Source organism: Hydractinia symbiolongicarpus, chromosome 1, assembly GCF_029227915.1.
Source record: "Hydractinia symbiolongicarpus strain clone_291-10 chromosome 1, HSymV2.1, whole genome shotgun sequence".
In the NCBI taxonomy this organism is placed as follows: Eukaryota; Metazoa; Cnidaria; class Hydrozoa; order Anthoathecata; family Hydractiniidae; genus Hydractinia; species Hydractinia symbiolongicarpus.
The window spans coordinates 11829230-11850403 of NC_079875.1; the positions used below are offsets into that span (position 1 = coordinate 11829230).

The following is a 21174-nucleotide window of genomic DNA, read 5'->3' on the forward strand; positions in this document are numbered from 1 at the left end:
TTAACTGTATTCCAAACCTCATTTCAGTGCCGGTGTAAAAAACTAAATAAGCCCAGGAGACGAGGTTGCTGTATTGAAATACATAGAAAAATGTGGAATTAACATTTGCACTGCAGTATTGAAACAATTATTCTAGTTTAGTTATCTTCCTAGGAATTTTATTTTTGTGATTTTTCAAGAGTTTTAATATCAACATTTTGGATTTCGGAATACACTAGTAGATAAGAAATCGCATTTTTCGTTCCGCAGGAAACAGGAGAAACGATTTAACCAATGCACTCCCCCGTAAATCAATGCACTCCCCCGTAAACCAATACACTCCCCCGTAAATTAACATATTCCCAATGCACTCCCCGTAAACCAATACACTCCTCCGTAAACCAATACACTCCTCCGTAAACCAATACACTCCTCCGTAAACCAATACACTCTTCCGTAAACCAAACACTCTTCCGTAAACCAAACACTCCTCCGTAAACAGAATAATGTGAAAAAGATAAAGTGATGGACACAAAACTATTTCATCTTAACATTTTTTTTTGATCTTTATCTTTCATAATTTATTACTATCACTAATCAACTAAATTAATTAAAAATAACAATTATTAACCTCGTTATAAATATTTATCAAGTATGTGCAAATTAAAAATAATAACAGTACACCCCTTGGGCGTTGATCTGAAAGTCTGAAATTTGGGCGTTATCTTGAGAGGGATGATAGCATTCACAATCTAGGTGCCAGATAAAGTAATTTAGAACAATATGGATTGCAAATTTTTCTTTTATAAAAAGATGCTTCAAAAGAATATCTGACTAGGATTTTAGATTAAAAAAGATTGGTCTGTTGGTAAGAACAATAAAGAAATAAGAATAATGACCAAACTGGTTGTAATTTCGAGCGCGCATATGATTATTACAGGATTTGTACGCTTTAAAAGTTGTAACAGTGATACCTTTATAACTGACACTGATATAAATTTTGAGACTTACAAAAAGTTACATGAATATTACAGTAGTGCGTATAAACAATGATCTTACGTAGTGAATTAATTTAAATAAATATATGTATAAATAAAACATGATTATTTCAAAGATTTTGTAAAAAACAATATTATGTTTGTAACAATTTAAATATTAAAAAATTTATAAAGATTAGGTGAAATAAGAAAAATTCCCCATATTAACAACAGCAAGAACAAAAAAATTAGATCCTTTATTTATTCTATAGTGCGCACCAACTTACCTTATCACTTTCAGCAAGGAGTCTAGATCTTAACACAAAAGCCAATAAACTTTCAGTAACAAATTCCAGGTATTTTTTTATACATTCACCAGTAATCTCTCTAAAATTACCGCTAAAATCCTCCCATTGCTTAATTAACTGTATTATTTATCCCCTTATTTAATAAATCATAAACAATAAGAGCATTTCTCCAGTTTATATGCCAATATCGGCTACAGCTACAAAAAAGTGACGTAGCTATGTGCTCCGATGACGGGTTCTTTATCTGGAGATTTGACGTCATAATGTTGAAAATAATGATCTCCTTTAGAAGGCGTGGTAGGACGATCATCTTCTCCAAAATACATCTCACATTGAGCATCATCCGACACCTCTCCTGGTACATTACTGAGCTGAACATCACCATTTTGTAACTCATTATACTGGACACCATTTTGCATCTCATTAGATTTCTCATTAGACTTTTCTTTAGACTTATTGTCATTTCTTTTTACATCATCTTCCAGATAAAGAACATTGAAATTATCTTTCTTGTCTTCCTCCGTATCATCACAACTTGAATCATTATGGTCTGTTTTGTCATCAGTGTCTTCAACGCCTGCATCTAGATCACTCTTATCAGTGTTGTTCTTAATCTCATCCTCAGGTAGGTCTAGCCCAAACTTTGCCAAACTTAACAGACCTTTCTGTATGTGTTTTTTCTTGATGGATGACTTTCGAAATTTCAATAAAGATGGATTCTGTGCTAGCATTAGGAACAAATGCCATCGATTTATCACACGTTTTTTCGTGATGGGTTCGTCTTCTGTTTTCTCTTCCATGGCAATATGAACGACTGAATCTGTCATCTGTAAATTAACTAAGAAAGGAGAAGAACAATTTTGACTAAAAACGAGTCAGTGTATCAACAACCAAGGCAACAACGACGACGAAAAACAACAACACAAACAAATAACAACACAACGCAACAAAAGAAAAAACAAAAACAACAACAAAAATAACAACACAACCAAAATAACAACAACAACAATAACAATAACAACAACACAAGAAAATAACAACGATACAACAACAACAACACAAGCAAAATAACAACAACAACAACAACAACACAAGCAAAATAACAATAACAACAACAACAAAATTATTGTACTTTTTTGTTTAGTAGCTGGATTATAAAACTCATCATCTAATTTTTTATTTTGTGTTTCCAATAGCAACCGAACAAAACATTGCAGAATTGGATTCGCATGCTGGTGCTCAAGTAAAATATAACCCAGGTACGCCAAGTAACCTAAAATGAAATGAATTTAAGTAAAAATGCCGTAATAAAAACACGAAAGAAAGCTAACTTAGAAAAATAAAACAAAACGTTTGTGAGATGTATTTTTCCCCTTTTTTTAGTTTGAAGTAATATTTTCAATCTGTAAAAAATAAAAGTGCCTATACTGTATGCCGCATTTGCTCGAAAAAAAAATACAACGTATCATTTAACTAAAGTTACACAAGCAGTGTTTGAATGAAACAATTCAGACTTTCCAACACGACGAAATTCGAAAAAAGAAAATGGCCAGCCACAATTAGTACCTTTTTACAGTTTGGATCTAAACTAAATAACTTAGAGTATCAAGTTTAACTTCCTAGGTTCCATGACCGCTAAAAACATTACTAGGTGAACTTTACAAATTCAAAATGTATGAATAACGCATAGAAATAATTATTTTTGGGACGAACTTTGATATTGGTCAACTTTTTTTAAATACATTTTGTGAGGGATTGCAGGTTCTTATAAAAAAGGTGTATGAGGAAAGCACGAACTGCGCGCGTGGCATAGCTATATTCACATAATAATAATAAAACTCCACTTGAAACTGTCCCATTTAAAAAAACTTTTTTGGAACTTGAATCGTGAGAAAAACCAACCTGGATCCCGTCTTTCGAAAGACCTAGGCAAGGCACTCTTTTGCAGTCGTTGCAAGAAGATGATTCCCAACAGTATACTGAAAATGATTCGTATAAAACAGGACACCAATCCGAGGAATATGTTGAAGTAGAACATGAAATACGAGACGATATGGAAAGCCTTTCTAAAAATTTAGAAGACAAAACAACATTGCAATGGTATAACAAAAAATTCCTGAAGTATGCCAGGGTTGATCTTAGCAGGATTTGTATTTTGGTATTCGACTACAAAATTAGATTTTAGTTCTAGTGAATTTCTTCGCAAGACCTGTTAATCACATTTTTATTTCCAATGCAATATTCAAGACTAGTCGTTAACCTCTTAAAATGTTTGCGCAGCCATTTTAAACAATGGAAGACGGGCACTATTATAAAGGCTAGCCGTCAACCCGTGACAAAATTCACGGGGTCGCCCGTCCTTTATATATCGCATTTCGTGCTTCCATAACAGAAGAAAGACAAACAGACAAACGACATGTATTATTATAGAGACTAGCCCTGAGAAAAAGGTGTTGAAACGCCGGGTTAAGCCACCACTAATCAAGCGTTGAACCCCAGGTGGGCGTTTAACTGCAGCTACTCTCACTTTTTAGTCAACGTTTTCTTATCTGGGCAGTAAAAGTCTAACCTGCTGCATTAACAATTGCGGCGAAAAATGCAATGATTTTTGATTGGTTTCTACATATATTCAAAACAATTGGTTCATTAAATCGAGGCGAAACATTTCGAGAAATAAAATCGGATTGTTTATGTCAATATTTATCCGGTGTGGGCTGAAAATAATTTTGTAGAAACATACAGCACAGATCGGAAATAAAGCTATTGGTTAACCCTTTTGAACACACAGACAAAATACGACTTATAAATAGACAACAGCTTTAAGTACGGGACAACCCACACAACAGTTTTTTATTTTATTTCTTTATTGAGAAAATCTTACCTGTTGTCAACAGCTAGAACATCTTGGTCAATCAAAAAGCAACGACTTGCCATGATTTTCTGCAGGAGAGGAAAAACAAGGGCGATGAGTATAGTAGGCCTAAAAAAGAAGATAATAAAACAAAGCTAGCTGTAAGCCTATGAAAATGTGTGCTAAGTTTTAGTGAATACTGAAAAAAGAAGTAAGGAAGGAAGGAACGGGAAGTTTTAATGCTTTTAAGGGTTTCATCCTAATGGCTGGCTTTTTCTTTCCTCTGACGCTATGTTACATTACCGCCAGAGATACGCTTGGCATTGCCGTAACCTGCTTGCTTGCCACACAAGGTTAGCGGTTAGTAGATGGCACCATAAGGGCCGGTAACACTACATTTAAAGTGCAACGGAGTGGAGACTCGAACCTGAAACCATATGATTACAAGCCGAATGCGCTACCACTTCACCATCTTGTGACAAGGACACAATAAAACAACAGCAAAAGTCAGTGGAAATATCTACTTAGTTTTGTTAAACAAATAATATATGTATTACTTAATAAATCTCCCGTATTTGGGAGATTTTACTACGATTACTAGTCGTTAACCCATGAAAAACCCATTCGACAGTAAGACATATCAAAGGTATCGCTATTCCATGAAACCTTGACACAAAATAGAAATGTAGCTACCATTTTAAATATAAAGACTAGTTATTAGCCTGTGGAAAAACCCACAGGTTCGGTTATCGTTTATATTCTGGTCATGAGAACTCCCTTCCCCAGTCGTACAAATCCTAGGTAAGGCAAACCCGTGGAAATATTCACAGGTTCACTCGTCCTTTTTATACAGCATTGCACTCGTCTTGTTACTTGCGGTACCATTTTGCATGACAAACAGACGTATACAGGTATTATTATATAGACTAGTCGTCAACCCGTGGAAAAATTCAAAGAAACGCCCGTCCTTTGTATATGTATATTGCATTTTGTGTTTCCATAACACGACGTTTTTCTTGGGAACAGACAGACAAAAACCGGCTATTTTTTAGCTGGAAAACCCGCCGTCGAAACGCCGGGGTGAGCCACAAGTCAACGTGTGACCCGGCGTTGAACACTTTGTGGAGCGCTTAATAAGAGCCGTAAACTGTGTGGAGCACTTTAGGACAAGTAAGCAGTATCTCGTAAATCAAGTGCAGCGCATACACCACTGCAGTGTTGCGAATGTAACATATTTTTTCAAAAAATAACTTTCCCGCAAAGTTAGATAAAATAAAAAACAGAGTTAAAACTGTTGTTAACCCGCCATAGCAACAACAGTCGGTCAATATTACTTTATATTGCGGAACAAGTTCCTGTGAAAGTAAAAAATTATTTGTGACACTAGGCTGACCTCTTAGTGCAGTTAAACGGTGTTGCACGGCCGTATAGGGATAATACCCTTTTTAAAAAAACTTTACTGCAGACTTAAACTTAAATAAAACACAAGAAACAGTCCATTGTTAACACAGGGCTGAGCGGTTACTCCAGGTAAACAGTGCTGCACATCTGTACAGGCGTGGTTACCGAGATAGTTTAAAAATTAATTGTCACAATGGGCTGACCCCTTAGTACAGGTAAACCACATTGCGCATGCCCATAGGCGTAACATTTTTTTCCAAAAAAAAAACAGTCTGTTGTTAACACTGGGCTAACCGTTTAGTACAGTTAAACAGAGTTAAACAGGTGAATAAGCATCATACCCTTTTCAAAAAAAAACTTCATTGCAACTTCGGTTTAAATGAAAAACACAGGGAACAGGCTGTCATTACCAACCCGTCCAGCTAAAACAATTGCTCAGTCATTTTATTTGCGGAAAAAGTTTTCAGGAAAATAATAAAAGATGTATATAGCTGTAGCTACATAGCTAATTGCATTTAGCATAAGAATTATTGCTTAAGAATATTGTTGTAGCCAAACTGAATTTTATACTTTCGCTTTTTAGCCAAAGATAGGAGCTAGCTAAATGGCTACAGCGTCAACATAAAAATAAATGTTAGGTAGGATAAAAGCTCTTATACCATGCATAATAGTAATAAGTAAGGCTCTAGATGGCTAGCTAGGTTGCAAAATCTTCGTTACTAGCCAAAAATCCTAAAACTGGAGCGTTTAAGATTTGTACGTGACTAAAAAAACGTGACAATATATTTATCTTAACATTGAAAACAAACATAAAACAAATATTAAAAATATATAAAGCTTTTAGCAGATAAAATAGTCAAACAGGCCTACAAACCTTCCACACACTGACCACACATTGCACATGACTATTTTCAAAATCAAAATGGCCTTCGTTCATTCAGTCGCGAAAATCTTGGTTTGTTTTTTATGCGAAAATCTTGGATTATTTCTGGTCGCTAAAATCTGGATTGTTTAAAGAATCAGGCGCCGTGATTGGTGTACTACCCGAGCGGTCAAAACAAAGTCGGTAAAAACATATCGCATTTGGTATGGGTGCGCATTTTAAAAATTTTGTATTCCTGTTACGGAACGCGGCTTTCACAGACACACAGACAAAATACGGCTATTAATAAAGAGATAAAATATCCCTACAATGACTAAAAACCAAGGCTCCCAGAATTCCCTGAAAATCTGGATAGGAACTGAGTTTGCTTACCATAGACGAATAAGAAGTGTGAGTACTAATGACATCCTGTGAGTAAACATTGGAAGAAATATTTGAGTGGAGATCACCACAAAAGCAACGAATGCAATCAGGAACGTAATAAGATAACCTGAAATAAATCAAAAAATTGTAAGTTTGTCTACATTGCACAATGCAGTCTGTAGGTTATATGTTAAAATTTATATAAGCAATGCATACAGATACCATCAACAAAAATTCTCGAAAAGGGTGTGTGTCTGGCGTGGGCCTTTAACCCTCAGGGAGTACTTATTTCAAAACCCATTTTTTTTGAGGAACACACTTGATTTTAAAACTTCGCAAGAAAAGAGGGGATCAAATTCAGAGTTCCCATGTACGGGCAGACTGAAATAAGATAGGGGTATATAAAAAATTCTGGAAATAACCCTTTTGAGAGATGCCAAACTCGGTATATACAATGCTGGACGTGGACATACCCCAAGCAGAGTAACCAACTTGATAGCCTGCATATTTTAAACTGGCAGCCTAAAGAGAAAAGTTTTAAATATATTAGCTTTTTTCACACCTTTTTACAATTTTGTCATGTACAAGATTGGTGTTGCCAGAAAAAAAACCCAGTTTGATATGACACATTTATTGAGAAAGTGCATAACCACACAAAAATTTACATAGTATACAACTAAATAAACACAACAAGTTTGCCTAAGATTTTATAAATGTGCTTATTTTTTACACCTTTTTAGCCTCCAATGTTCCTTAATTTTTTATTAATTTACCAGCGATGGTGAATATTTTTAGGTTTAAAAGAAATGAAAAGGTGTTGCAGTTCTTATTTTAAAAAAAATACTCATACGCTATTAAAAAAATAAATAGAAAACTGTTCGGAAATAATTGTTTCTTAGTAATTCTGAACTCAAATTTATTTTTTCTTAAAATATACGAAGAAATCCAGGCTATACGTGTATGTTTTTATGTTTTATATTGCTGACAAAATCTTAAAGTTAACTAGGATATTTTGAAAAAAAATATGTCCTTACTATGAGGTTTCCAGGAGTTAGAGACTTCTTTGCTATAGAACTCGGCAAAAACATACGGTTTCCTTTTCGAAGCATCAGGATATGACGTCTTAAAATAAAGAGAGATAATTTATTACCCAGTTTAGTGGACTGAAAGAAGAAGTGTTGATCTTCTATCTAGGCGATTATTAATAAGAATCACTTGGTGGTGGGGTTTTAATTGTGTTGAACCAGTATCATTGGTAATTCGTTGTGTTTAGTCAGAGTGGTGTTCAATAGTGTTGAGTTGAATCAATCACACTAATTTAGCGTTGCGTTATACACAGAAAGAACTATTGCGAAGATAACCTACAGGTTAGTCTTATATATATATATTCCTATTTAACAATGGTAGCAGAGGGTGGTTACGATCCACCGACCTCTGGGTTATGGGCCCAGCACGCTTCCTCTGCGCATTGTACTTACGATGTTAGCAACCTATGAAAGGGAATGTCACACCTTAGATGTCAAGACGGCATTTCTTCAAGGCAACCAGATTGACAGAGGTTATCATAAAGCCCCCAAAGGAAGCAAATACAACAGGTGTGTTCTGGAAACTAAATAAAGTTGTAAACGGCCTTGCTGATGCTTCAAGAGCTTGGTATCTACGTGTGAAGGAAGAGCTAATCGGCTTGGGGTTGAGAATGTCTTTATTTGATGAAGCATTATTTTATTGGATTCAAGATGACTGCTGCCAAGGACTGATTGTAATACATGTTGATGATTTTCTATGGGGAGGATCCCATGATTTTCAAGTGAAGGTCATTTCGCCTATCAGAGAAACTTTTCTCATTGGATCTGAAGATTACTCCAATTTCAAATATGTTGGTGTCAATATACAACAATCTAATGGTTCAATTAACTATGACCAAAAGAACTATGTGGCAGGTATGGAACTGGTCAAGATTCAAAACACAACAGACAGACATCGTCAACTATCACATGAAGAACAATCAAACTTCCGATATATATGTGGGCAACTAAACTGGATGTCATCGCAATCAAGGCCTGACATTTCATTTGATGTGTGCCAGCTAAGCACAAAACTAAACTGTGCAGTAGTTGATGATGTCATGAGAGCCAATAAAGTGGTAAAGAAGTTGAAATTGGATCCCAACATTTCCTTGAATTTCCTTGAATTTCCATTACAACTGGTCTTATATTCTGATGCTTCATTTGGGAACCTTCAAGATGGCAGCTCTCAAAGTGGAATTTTTATTTTCCTGACAGGTGTTGAGAATCTTATGGCACCTATCACATGGCAGTCTAAAAAGATTAAGAGAGTTGCGCGTAGCACTCTTGCTGCTGAGACACTAGCTCTTGTTAATGGTATTGATACATGCATATGGGTGAAGAATGTGATAAATGAAGTGTTGAATACTAATCTAGAAGGCATCTTATGTCATACAGATAACAAATCATTGTTTGGTGCTGCCCATTCAACAAAATCTTTGGAAGACAAACGGTTAAGGGTTGATATGGCTTCCCTTAGACAGAGTATCAATCAGAAAGAGATTGAATTGAAGTGGATTTCTACCAAACATCAGTTAGCAGACGTGTTAACAAAACAAGGAGCAAATAGCACACTCTTAATGAATGTGCTACAGAGGGGTCATGAAGAATAATAGTGACCAATTAAATGTTGAGTTATGAAAATTTGAATATTGTGTTCAAAAATTAAGTTTTTTTTGAGTTTTTATCTTTTAGGATTTTTATGTTTAAATTCCACACAAGTAATCACACGAAGAAAGAGAGATACATGTAGTGATGACTTAACCAAGACTAGTACAGTAGAGGGTTTTGGTGAAAAGCCAGTTTTGCCCCTAGACCACTGTACTAAGCGAGTAGGAGTCGCTATAAATTCCTCTCAACATTCGAATAACCAACTGAACGCCAAACAGAAAGAAAATAGAGGGAGATTGTTGATCTTCTATCTAGGCGATTACTAATAAGAATCACTTGGTGGTGGGGTTTTAATTGTGTTGAACCAGTATCATTGGTAATTCGTTGTGTTTAGTCAGAGTGGTGTTCAATAGTGTTGAGTTGAATCAATCACACTAATTTAGCGTTGCGTTATACACAGAAAGAACTATTGCGAAGATAACCTACAGGTCAGTCTTATATATATATATTCCTATTTAACAAGAAGTACTGATTTATCCTGGGTAGAAACATTTTTCATCCCGGCTAGTGTTAAAAGGAAACAAAAAAATCTCACCTATACCTTGTAGGACAATTTTTTTTGTTCAGGGTAGTGTTAAGCAAACGAACAAAATGACCTATACCATGTCAGATAATTTTTTTTGTTTAGGGTAGTGTTAAAGCAAAAAAACACGCCTTACCTATACCATGTGAGACAATTCATCATGATAATTAGAAAGAAAACAAAGCCAAATGCACAAGCCAACCAGTACGAAACTAAAAGAAATATTTTTTATTAGGATTATATACCTGGGATGTGTCTTTTCAGTTCATTTATTTATAAATAGTTAAAATCTTTGTGGATAAATTTGGGCTATTGGAAGATCTAATTTTTTTCCTGTTTCCATAAATTTTGACTAAACCCCCACCATAACTAAATGCTTTACTGCTTTTTTATAAATGGCATCAGAATTTTCTATATTGTCGACGAATCGAACTTGAATGCTTAAAACTTTTCCTCTAGCTTATATGAACACAAAGTTGTTAATTGTGACCATATTTCCTGTTTATTTAGACCTGATATAAAAATAAAGAATGGCGTGCGAATCTTTCACAGAACAAGCACAAAAACGTCTTAGTTAGATAACTGCCAAAGATATTAATCACATTCATATCTTGCATGTTAAGCAGGAAGAATCATTCCCTGAGATTTGAAGAAGAACACACAAAAAAACGTGAATAAAAGACTTTGACTGGACTTTTTAATGTTTTAATGTTTAATCTATATAATAATACGCCAGTTCTGTGTCTGTAACAGGCAAAGTGGATATGCTTATTTTCCTTTGATGTTGCCGAAATTATCTTTGAAGTAACCGAAAAATGCATGTCCAATATGTTAAATTTTTTGACGTTACGATGCGACGTCAATAACACTACTTTATAGTCATATTAAATTAATGAATCTGCCGTTACAGTGCACTTAAAACTTTGAGGCCAAATAACTTGGAAACGAGGTGGTGACGTTAATAATTTTTCACCGCGTTTCCCAAACCAAGGTCCCCGAATCCGTTTCGGAATGGACGGGTCATCACAAAACCTTTATTTATATGTCCTTAGTCGTTCGTAGAAAAGATATGATCCTATACATTATTTTGATCAGCGTTTCAACCTCTACACGTTACAGGCAACGAATGAACTAAATTTCGACAATTTTTTTGGATTTGCAATGCTGACGTCAGCAAAACGTCTTAAACAACCAACTTTTTCAATGTCCTATTGCCGAAGTGGATTTTTCCACGGGTCTTTATCGACTAGTAAATAATAATATATCTGGTATCGAATTGAAATAGGATGATTTCTTTCTCGTTGTTACAAAGAGCTATATGAATTTCAAGAAACAACAGACAATAGTTTATATATCATCGCAAAATGACAGCCTTACCTAAAACACAAACACCGTATTTTTCTATTTCGTCAATGGGATAACCTGTCCATTTTGATATCTCTACTACCACATCATGACCGAATATATTATCCCACCATGACACAAAAAATGTGTAACCCACATTAACCATGCTTAAAAAAACCTAAAAAGAAAATGCATTGTATATATACTTATCCAGGTTATAAAGTTATAGTAACCATTGAGTTTAGTCCCTGCACAAACGGAGAGCTAAAAAAGAAATAGGTAAAGCATAGTTTACATTACTCTGTAAGGGCTTGAAGGTGCAGGCAACCATTTTGCAAAGAACCAAACAGAAAAAAACCCTAAGTGTTAATACAAAAAAAATAAACTCACGGTGTAAACAGACAATATGGAGACTACTGACGCTGCAATGATTCTTGTTGAATATTTGAAACCTAAAAAAAAAGTTTCCCTAAACAACATTAAATGAGACTAATATCCTATTTTTCCAAACTTTCAAAATTCTTTCTACAAATTATTTCTTCTAAGTTTACTGTACAGATGAATTGCTATAAGCTTTGTTTACCTAATTAGATCTTCTAAAAAGAATTAGCCAATTAAATTGCTTTAATCTGCTTGCCAAAAAAATAAGAACAAAAAATTTATCAAGATAGCAAGCCATCTATAGTATTGTCACCTCATTATTTGAATAACAAAAGTAACAACAACAACAAAAACAAAAGGTTAACAATAACAACAACAACAAAAACAAAAGGTTAACAATAACAACAGCAGACACAACAAAAACAATGATGATAAACTTCATACCAGGCTTATACGTGTACAGATTCTTCTTTGCAGTTCTTTTTATTTTTTCCCGAAAGTTTAGATCTTCTTCCTCACTAACAGAAATAGAAAGTGTAACAAAAAAGCAGGAAAAACAAGATCTGTGAGCCAGTATGTTTGTTTAAGCTTTATAATTTCTTCGCTTTCCTAGTGTTAATGGTTTTATACATCCACCTTTTTGGTTGTTTTTAGTTTCCCCAGCAACTCTATAATTGCTATATTTAAAACAACATTATTCTCACTCCTTATTATCTTCGTCATCACTTTCTTGGTCCTTTATGTTTTTTCCAGTTGCTTTCATCAGTTCTTTTACATGTATATACATATATTCCTTTCGCCAGTCTGTATCATCACAATAAAACCAACTAATCACCTGCAAAACAGAAACGTTTGTTTGTAATATGCTGCTCCCACACGATCATAATCTATATACTATGTGAAATATGATCATATAAATATATGGCATTTACATTGCTCTTACATTTCTTATCATTTAAGTGTTTGTTAACTTCGGGCGAGACAATTTGATTGGTTCATTTCTACACGTCCCACTTTACATGCCCTATATCCTCACATACTCTTTTAATGACCAAAGTCATGCAAAATATAACTGTGAAAGAACTTATCTTTTGTTTTGACATGTTATTTTATGAAAAATAGAGTAGCAATAACATTTTCTGCATATTTCTACTCTGAAGCATTCAAATAGTTTCTCTGTAAATAAAGGAAAACTAATTTTATCACAAAAAAGACAAAAGCTTTTTCTTTTTTCTTCAAAACATGTGTTAACACAGCTAACATATTACAGGCGGTGATGCCATACCATGTACATACACATTACAAGCATCAGTGCTAAACATGTGTTAAAACGCGCTGTCACCATATCATGTGCACTCAAATAAATGTTATACACATAACAGCTGTCAGATCCATAACATGTGCTAAAACGTTAACGCATCACAGGGGCGATGCTATACTTCGTGCAGTCAAATACATGGCATGCATATTACAAGCATAGGTGCCATAACACGTGTTAAAATGCTAACACATTGCATTATCAAGCAAGGTGATGGGAGATGCTGTATGATGGGAGAAGGATCTCCTGAACGTTGCGTACTAATCTTTCACAATGATGTATATATAAAGCAGAGAAACCGAAATAAAATCTTCAATAAAAGGTTATTGTTTACATGAATTCTACAAAATTGGCAGTTATTTTATGCAATAAAAAAATTATTTTTAAAAAAATTTAGTACCTCTCCTCTTCTCTTTCTTTTTTGACGCAGTTTTACAACTTTTATAATAACCCAAGAAAATTTCATCATAAGTAAAATTAAACAGATGTATTTTGGAAAATCCATTAGTAATGCTATCCAACCAATTGACTAAAAGCAAAAACATAGAACATACTACGGTTTGCAAGGCACAAAAAACCAACAATTTTTGATGAATTGTTTAACACATATCTGATTTTTTAGCATTTGGTACCAAAACCAACAACTTTTTATTTTTAGCCTATGTAACAGCTGCAGTGGTAACAAGTGTCCACAGGGCATATATATGTCAACATCATACTGTCTTACTCTGACAATACAGTTTGTTATGTGTGTTTGTATATTTATAGGTTATAATATATAGTGGTGGGTTTGTCTAGCCTTACTAATACATACTAATACATGTGAGTTTTCATATATCCTATAGTTATGCTCTTAGTGATGGAACTTTACACAGAATGTTGTTATGATATGTTATGATACAAATTCGTTATAAGTACAAAATAAATTTAATGACGTCTTAGGAAATAGAAATGACATTCAGAGATGAGATCACAAATAATTCATTTTACCCTTATAACATTTCTGATGGCAGTCTGATGTATTTCCATTAAGATAACTAATTTATTAGTTGACAAAGAAGTTGTTATAATAAGCACTTTTCATTTCATCACTTCTTTGAGAGTGTAAACAGTTGCAGAGAATTTTAAAAGGACGTCTTTAAAGACACTTTTATATTATCTTAGGCTATTTGGTTAGATCCCAACTCTTAAAATATGCCAAATAATGCGGATGCAGATTAATGTCCATTTTTCATATAATTTCTTGGCCTGTGTGGGGCCTGATGTGAGTTATCCTGAAAAGCACATTTGTTAGAGGGTGAAACAGGTGCCATTTAAATTAAAAAAGTAGTGCTTTACCAACTGCAAATAAATCCTTGAGTTGATGCTTTCTAGCAACTTTGTAAAATAACTGAAAGTGCTAGTCCCAATATTTTAGTAAGGGGGTTGTAGTTAAACCAAGGTTCGAAGAGTTTTAGGGGTCAATTTTAGTGCCAAGTGTACTATCAACAAGATCCATAAGCACTTATTTTTTTTTATTTAACTATAAATTATAACTTAATGTTAGAAATGTTAAATTCTTCTATTTCAAATCCAGTGTTACAATTATAAAACAGGATTTGTTACTGTTTTCTAATTATTGTAAAAATAATAAAATAATAAATAATTTAATTTTGAGTGTCAGGATTGCAGATTTATTGCAGCAATTTGATGTATTTTTAATGTGAATAAACTATTTAAACCTTACCAGATGCAATTGGCTATAAACTTTCCAGCATGTGCCTACCACAGCAATTATCTTTTGGATTTCTAAGGATATCCTAAGAAAATTGAAAGAAAAGTGTAATTTTTACTATTCTTAAAGATCCATAACTTCAACTTTAGTATAACTATATCAGGGTATAAAAAACGTTCTTTTTATTCAAAGTTAAGGAAAAGCTAGTTTTTTAAATACTTCTGCATGCTTATAATTTTAATTTTTAAGAAAATGCAAAAAAGTAAATATATATGAATAAAAAAAAACTGGTAACTTAGAATACACTCCACAAAACCTTCTTAGAGTAAAAATGGATATGAATGGTTTTCCAGATGTTAAGTTCAACAAGACGTATCATATACGCAAACAACCTCATGAATAAAGTTTACAAAAAGCTGTCCATCAAATTGTGATTTCTGTTACGAAGTTAGACACTATATATTTTGCTAGTTAGATAGGCAATAATATTTGTTACGCACTACGCAGTTATTTCTCAAAATTGATTTGTGAGATCTTCTTGAACAGGAAATCAGTCCGGGGTAAACTGACCGGCAGGAAGAAGAGAGACTACAAACCACACCTAAAATTTGCGAAATTTAAATTTACGTTTACGAGAATTTACGTTTTTTTAGTGTGTTTCCGAAATCGTATTTTTCTATTTTGACGTGTCATTAGCATAGCGAAAAGAATTTCGTTCTCGTCATTATTTATATATGGTGGAGCCTCTTCGTTTTTTTCTTACGTATTGTTGTGGAAATTTTATTTTTTGCAGACTACTTTGCAGACAATTGAGGAGACCTTAATTCTGCCTACATTCACTTTTGAAAAATTGGTGGAAACACCTTTACTTTACCAGTTAGTTAAATAAGCCTTTAACACTTATCTTACTGTTTTTAAGTTACAAAAAATTAACGTCACCATCATGTTTGGCATACTTTTTTGTTAACTTTGCCAAATTTTGTCAAAATAAAGTAGTTTTAATTTTTGGACCAGTTTTGGCCCAAAATGACATTTAGGTGACAAAAATTGATATTATGATGTCACTATTTTGTTCAGCATACTCTTTGTTAACTGTGCCAAATTTTGTCGCAAACAAATATCAATTTTGGCCTGAAATGTCATTTAGATGACTTCCAAGTACTTAGAGAGTTTAGGTACAAAGTTAAAATCTGTGACATTGCAATTGACCATTTGGGACATAGTTAGTTACGAGTTGAAAACCTATACTCGCAGGCAAGATAGTAAAAAGAAAAGAAAAAAGTAAAAATAGTTACACGATAAGATTCGAACACACGACATTCTCGTGTCGGCGCTCAGAGAGGCAAAAATTTTCATTCTTGGAGAACACATTTGCGTTTAAATACAAGCTTGTATTAAGTGGGCGAATTAACTTATCACTGATTTACAAACTAATGCTAAATGGACATTGAAAAAACGTTTTGCGTTGCGATGTGTTTTCACTATATAATAGCCACTAAATGATGTTTACTCACTTTCAGTTTACCAGGTTTGCGTTGATGCATGCTATAATAAGTATCTTTTATTTTTTATTCTAGAATCACCTGGTTCTTTCTACTGTGTACAAAAACAAAACAAAGTATTTGTAAAATTTAATGAAAACAAAAAAGATACGTCCCACAGTGCGAATTCAATAATACTTGCCCTTGGATAATTTAACAGGTGGTAAAGAAATCTGACAGGAATTTAATTTGATTGATATCAAACAAATTTAATATGGAAGGAATTATATTTAGTCAAATTCCCCCAATACCACTAATTTTTTGCTGCAATTTTATTATCTCTAAGTTATGCTGTGCAGAAAGACACCATTTCTTTGTGGAATCTAGCAAATAATCCACAGTTGCCGCTGATAATTTATTTTATGAGAGATACATACCAGGTTATGCAATAGATAAGACCCATGATAGCTCCATTCAGCTTATTTTGCATATGTTGGCATACAAAAAGGGGGTATGTTAGCATCGACACAAAGACTGCAAACAGAATCTTTAGAAAAGCTAAAAAACAAAGAAAAAACTAATTAATGTCAAACAACCTGAGAGAAAAGTCATCGTAACTTACAAACATTTAGTAACACATGTACTTCAAATGTCCTATGCAGTATTTTTTCTATGAATATACAGAACTGTACTTAAAGAACCGTGGAACTATCTCTAGTTTGGTTGGTTGTGTTTATTTAAAAATTTCTCACCCCTTATGCGAAAAAAAAATTTGTTTATAAATTTGGAAATGTGAAACAGTTAACTCATACTTACAAAAAAGTTATTCTTTATAGGATCAACCTTTTAATAATTTTACAATATGCTAAAAAATGCTTTGAACATAATGGAATTATTTTTCAAGGAAGTTAAAACTGAACAAGAAACCGAAGTGGTTTTAACACTCACACTAAGGCAACAGATAAATAAATTTCTTGAAAAAAATAAATAAATAACCATCCAGAAATCCATATAGACAGATACAGAGAATATTGATCGATACTGCACCCCAATTAAATTTGTTGTTACCTCTGCAAAACTCTCCTTGCATTTTAAACATGTTCCCCCACGGGTGTGAGTGAATAAGTTCAAACAACTGGTTTTCATGTTTGTGGTTCATGGCCCTTAACATCCTAAATTGCTCTCCAAGATAAAAAAAAAAACACAAAAGGAAACAAAAAATCAAAATTGCAATCACAGACAACTACACGCCATTAATTCTGGGTGTACAAACTGAAGAAATGAGAAAACAGCTGTTACCATCAGAGATTTAAAAAAAACATAGAAAAATATTTACTTGAAAGATACTTTGGATATGTTGCTATTTCTTCGGCAATCTTGATTCCAACGATACTTTTATATTCTCCAAAAAGAATCCCAACACATGAAGCGACTGTAAGTCCAAATGACAGTGCTATGCCTATGCGATTTTCATAACTATCCAGCATGTTTAAAGGGCTGAAATTAAACAAGGGATTGAACAAAATTACAAAAAAAGGGCAGCCTTTATGACAACAACTGATAGAATAGTGGCTTTTTGAGAATTTTAATTAGGTGGCTCAAACTTAATTAGTTGTTCTACAGGCTCAATTCACCCAAATTTTCACACACACAAAAAAAATAACCAGCAAAAAGTTTTAAAGAAACAAAAATGGAAAAAAAAAATCTTTCGCTTCACAGTTTCAGGGATAGAGGATTCTTTGCATTCTTTGATTTTGACGTTTAGGGCGCTAATTTTTAAATTAGCAAATCATCCAAGACAAACAAATAGATAAAACAGTTTTATTAAAACTGTTTTTGAGTATATGTATACCTACATGTTGTTAAAGAATATTATTTGTTTCTAAAAAACTATTAGGCTAAAATTTGAAACAAATATCGTCATTAATTTCGAAAATTTCAATAAAAATAATATTGTATTTACTCATTTAAATTGAAATAGATTGTCTACACTTAATCTTGTAGTGCAGCATGCTCAGTAGCTGTTAAATGGTCAATTAAAATTTATCCTAAATTTTTCAATTTATCATAGGAGTTAATTATATTAACTACAAATCATAAGACTTATAGCCCATTTTATGTGAAGAAATTAGATTTCAATAATATCTAAGACCACTTTTCATTTGGGATTTAGTGGCCCTAGTTTTAAATTTCTGCATTACACCCTGCTTGTGTTATTAGTCAGGAACGCAAACTAAATAATTTTCACCTGATGTCACAGTAAATCAACTTAATTTGTTTATAGCTTCTTTACATGCAAAAAAAAAGCTGAAATTTAGATTGTACTAACATTATTGTCAACAATACTTTAAATTTACGAGTACGTAAGAAAGCCTTTAAAAATAATTAGAACAAAGACCCAAATACAACATAGTTTTTTGGTATTCACCAGGGTTCTAAAGAAAGTGAAACAAGTATTCAAAAAGGTTGTACAACTTATTTGTAAAAAATTATTTTAAAAGATCTTATCAGACAGAAAGTTTAACAGAAAAAAAGTGAAATTATTTTATACTTACACAACTGGTCCAGGATAACCATTACAACAATTTACATGGAATTTTTTACGTTGACGACAAAAACAACTGAAAATTGCTGTGAATATTACCTAAACAAGTAAATTCTCTTTTATAACATATTTAAATAACAGAATTTCAGGAACATTTAGTACCTTGTTGTGCCAAAAACCATTACTGAAAAATAACAAGAAAAACTTCTAACAACGAAGGTTATGGGAACTCAGATGGTAGTAACAAATTCAATTTTGTTTTAAAAATTAAGTTGTCAGGCATCTGTGCAATAGGTAATATTTCTGCTACAACAGGTGAAAAATTTGACATAATTACTACACTTTGATTGACAGCATGAGAAGGTACTGTAACAGAATTGTTTCTGAAGGTAGCAATAGAAAAAGAACCCTAATTCCACACAACATTTTACTCAAAAATCTTTAACCAGGAATGGTTTTAAACTAGCGTTGATAAGTTCTAATATCCCCTTTAAAATTTTTTCTCTTGGTAGTTGTTCAAGAGTGAATAAAAATATTGTATTCAAAATCGAAACAATAAAAAATCAAATCTTAAAAGATAGCATCCAAGCAAAAGAAGTGCGATATTTCTATCGCAGAGATATTAGCAAGTAAACTTTAACTAAAGAGAAAAAAGAAAAAAATTGAACAAAATAGCTGCAAAATCAAGTTTGTGAATTAATTAAACATTAATTAAATTAGACAACAACAGTAGACAATAATCATGTGCTTTTAATTGTATGTATTTCAGAGTCCTTTGAGGCATTTGTTTTTTACAATAATAGATTAGAAAAGAAGAACAAGCTAACTCTGGCTTTATTTTTACTTCCAAGTGAACTAAAAAACAGTTCATTTTTTTCTGTGATTTATCCATTGATTGTTAAATTAGCAATGCCAATTTTTACATACAACATTTTTCTTGTTAATAAGATGCAAAATCAATTTTTTTGATTTGATTGTCTGTAACAGTCTGTCACAAAAAGCAACGTTGGTAATACAAGTTAACATTTTTAGGTTATAGCAATTACTTTGTTACTATTGCCTCAAGGAGCTGTAAGTCCCTGTGACCTCAGTCAATTTGGAAATCGGTATACCAACTTTGGGGACATCTAATTTGGGCAGCCGAATTAGAAACATGTAATTTAAAATGCTTGAGAATTTCTGGATATTTTTGGAGTCTTCAATCACAGAGAAGATTTATTTTCATGAAGAAACTACATTCTTTACTTGTTACCCTAAAGAAAATTTCATCTGCAGCGCTATTGACACCCAAAATAATTTTATGGATCAGCCCTCACCTCACCTATTAGTGTGTAAACTGAATATACGTACGGCATATAACAGCATTGACAAACGCACTTTTGCATCCGCATTGTAATGATTACATTCATATTTTGTTGTGCCATAACTAAGGCTAAACAAATATAAGGATTTTTTTATTCCTGTTCATATACACAAAGCGAAAAAATCAATATTATTATATTATGTAAACTAATTACATACCAATCTTTATTAATGTGGTTTGTAATTTCTGTTTCTGTTAACGTATCGTTGAAAAAAAGTGAAGTGATGCATGGTATTACTTCGGTTGTAAAAGTGGTCAAATCTTCAATCGATATGCTTGTTTTGTCCACAATCTCCTGCAAAAATATTTCTGATTGATTGTGAAAAAGTGAAATCCATGATAATAAATTGCTGGTTGAGTTCAGATACCCAACTGATTTTAATGAATCAATTATATGTGTTATATTAGCATAAGGTAGCATTTTTCATTTGACTAAAAAAGCAAAATTAAAACAATTCGTAGGTGATTAGTATTATCGAGAAGACAAGTGCAGCGGACAACCATAAATGTATAGCCAACAAGAAGAACTTTTACATCTAAACATTTTTTAAGTTATTTTTGCCTAAAAAAAGAATAAATTTATTTTAGAATATAGAATTATTACTGCATCAAGTTTTTTTCTAAGCATTTGTTAAGTTTGATCATAGAAGCAAACAAGGAAATATTAGAAAACAGTCAATAGTGTCTGCGCACATAGATAAATAGATAGATAGGGGTGCTTATTCTACATGGCTAACCTCACAAATATCAGGGAATATACCCTGTCTATTATAGAGGGAACATGACCCAGATCAATAGTCCTAGAGAAAATGCTCATTTCAAGCTTCACAGATTCAATTAGGGTGGACAACTTCCTGCAACATCCAACAGCCCACACAGTGTTGGGTTAACCTGGGGCTATGGTAGCATTCACTCGCCCATTGCCCATGAATCACTGCAAAGTAACCTCAGTCTCTCACACAAAATGTGAGAGTTATAACCCTTCAGCTATGGTGCCAAATCACGTGC

The 21174-nt window shown here is 33.1% G+C and overlaps 1 protein-coding gene across 2 annotated transcripts; it reads right to left on the reverse strand.

Annotated features, from left to right (window-relative positions):
* Positions 1-526: 526 nt before the first annotated feature.
* On the reverse strand, positions 527-20747 carry LOC130639142 (stimulated by retinoic acid gene 6 protein-like). 2 transcript variants are annotated; one of them, XM_057447054.1, is made up of 19 exons: positions 20325-20747; positions 20154-20235; positions 18814-18902; positions 17595-17755; positions 16696-16816; positions 14790-14862; positions 13464-13592; positions 12450-12580; positions 12190-12263; positions 11755-11816; positions 11398-11542; positions 10157-10232; positions 7797-7884; positions 7236-7284; positions 6772-6889; positions 4146-4244; positions 3167-3330; positions 2397-2537; positions 527-2102 (listed from the first exon to the last, which is right to left on the reverse strand). In XM_057447054.1, exons 1-19 carry the CDS (start codon positions 20585-20587, stop codon positions 1462-1464), a joined length of 2706 nt encoding a protein of 901 aa, XP_057303037.1. In that variant the 5' UTR covers positions 20588-20747; the 3' UTR covers positions 527-1461. The 2 variants fall into 2 exon arrangements, with proteins under 2 accessions (XP_057303037.1, XP_057303038.1); XM_057447055.1 differs by lacking the exons at positions 17595-17755; positions 18814-18902; positions 20154-20235; positions 20325-20747 and adding an exon at positions 17327-17546.
* Between the last annotated feature and the right edge of the window lie 427 nt (positions 20748-21174).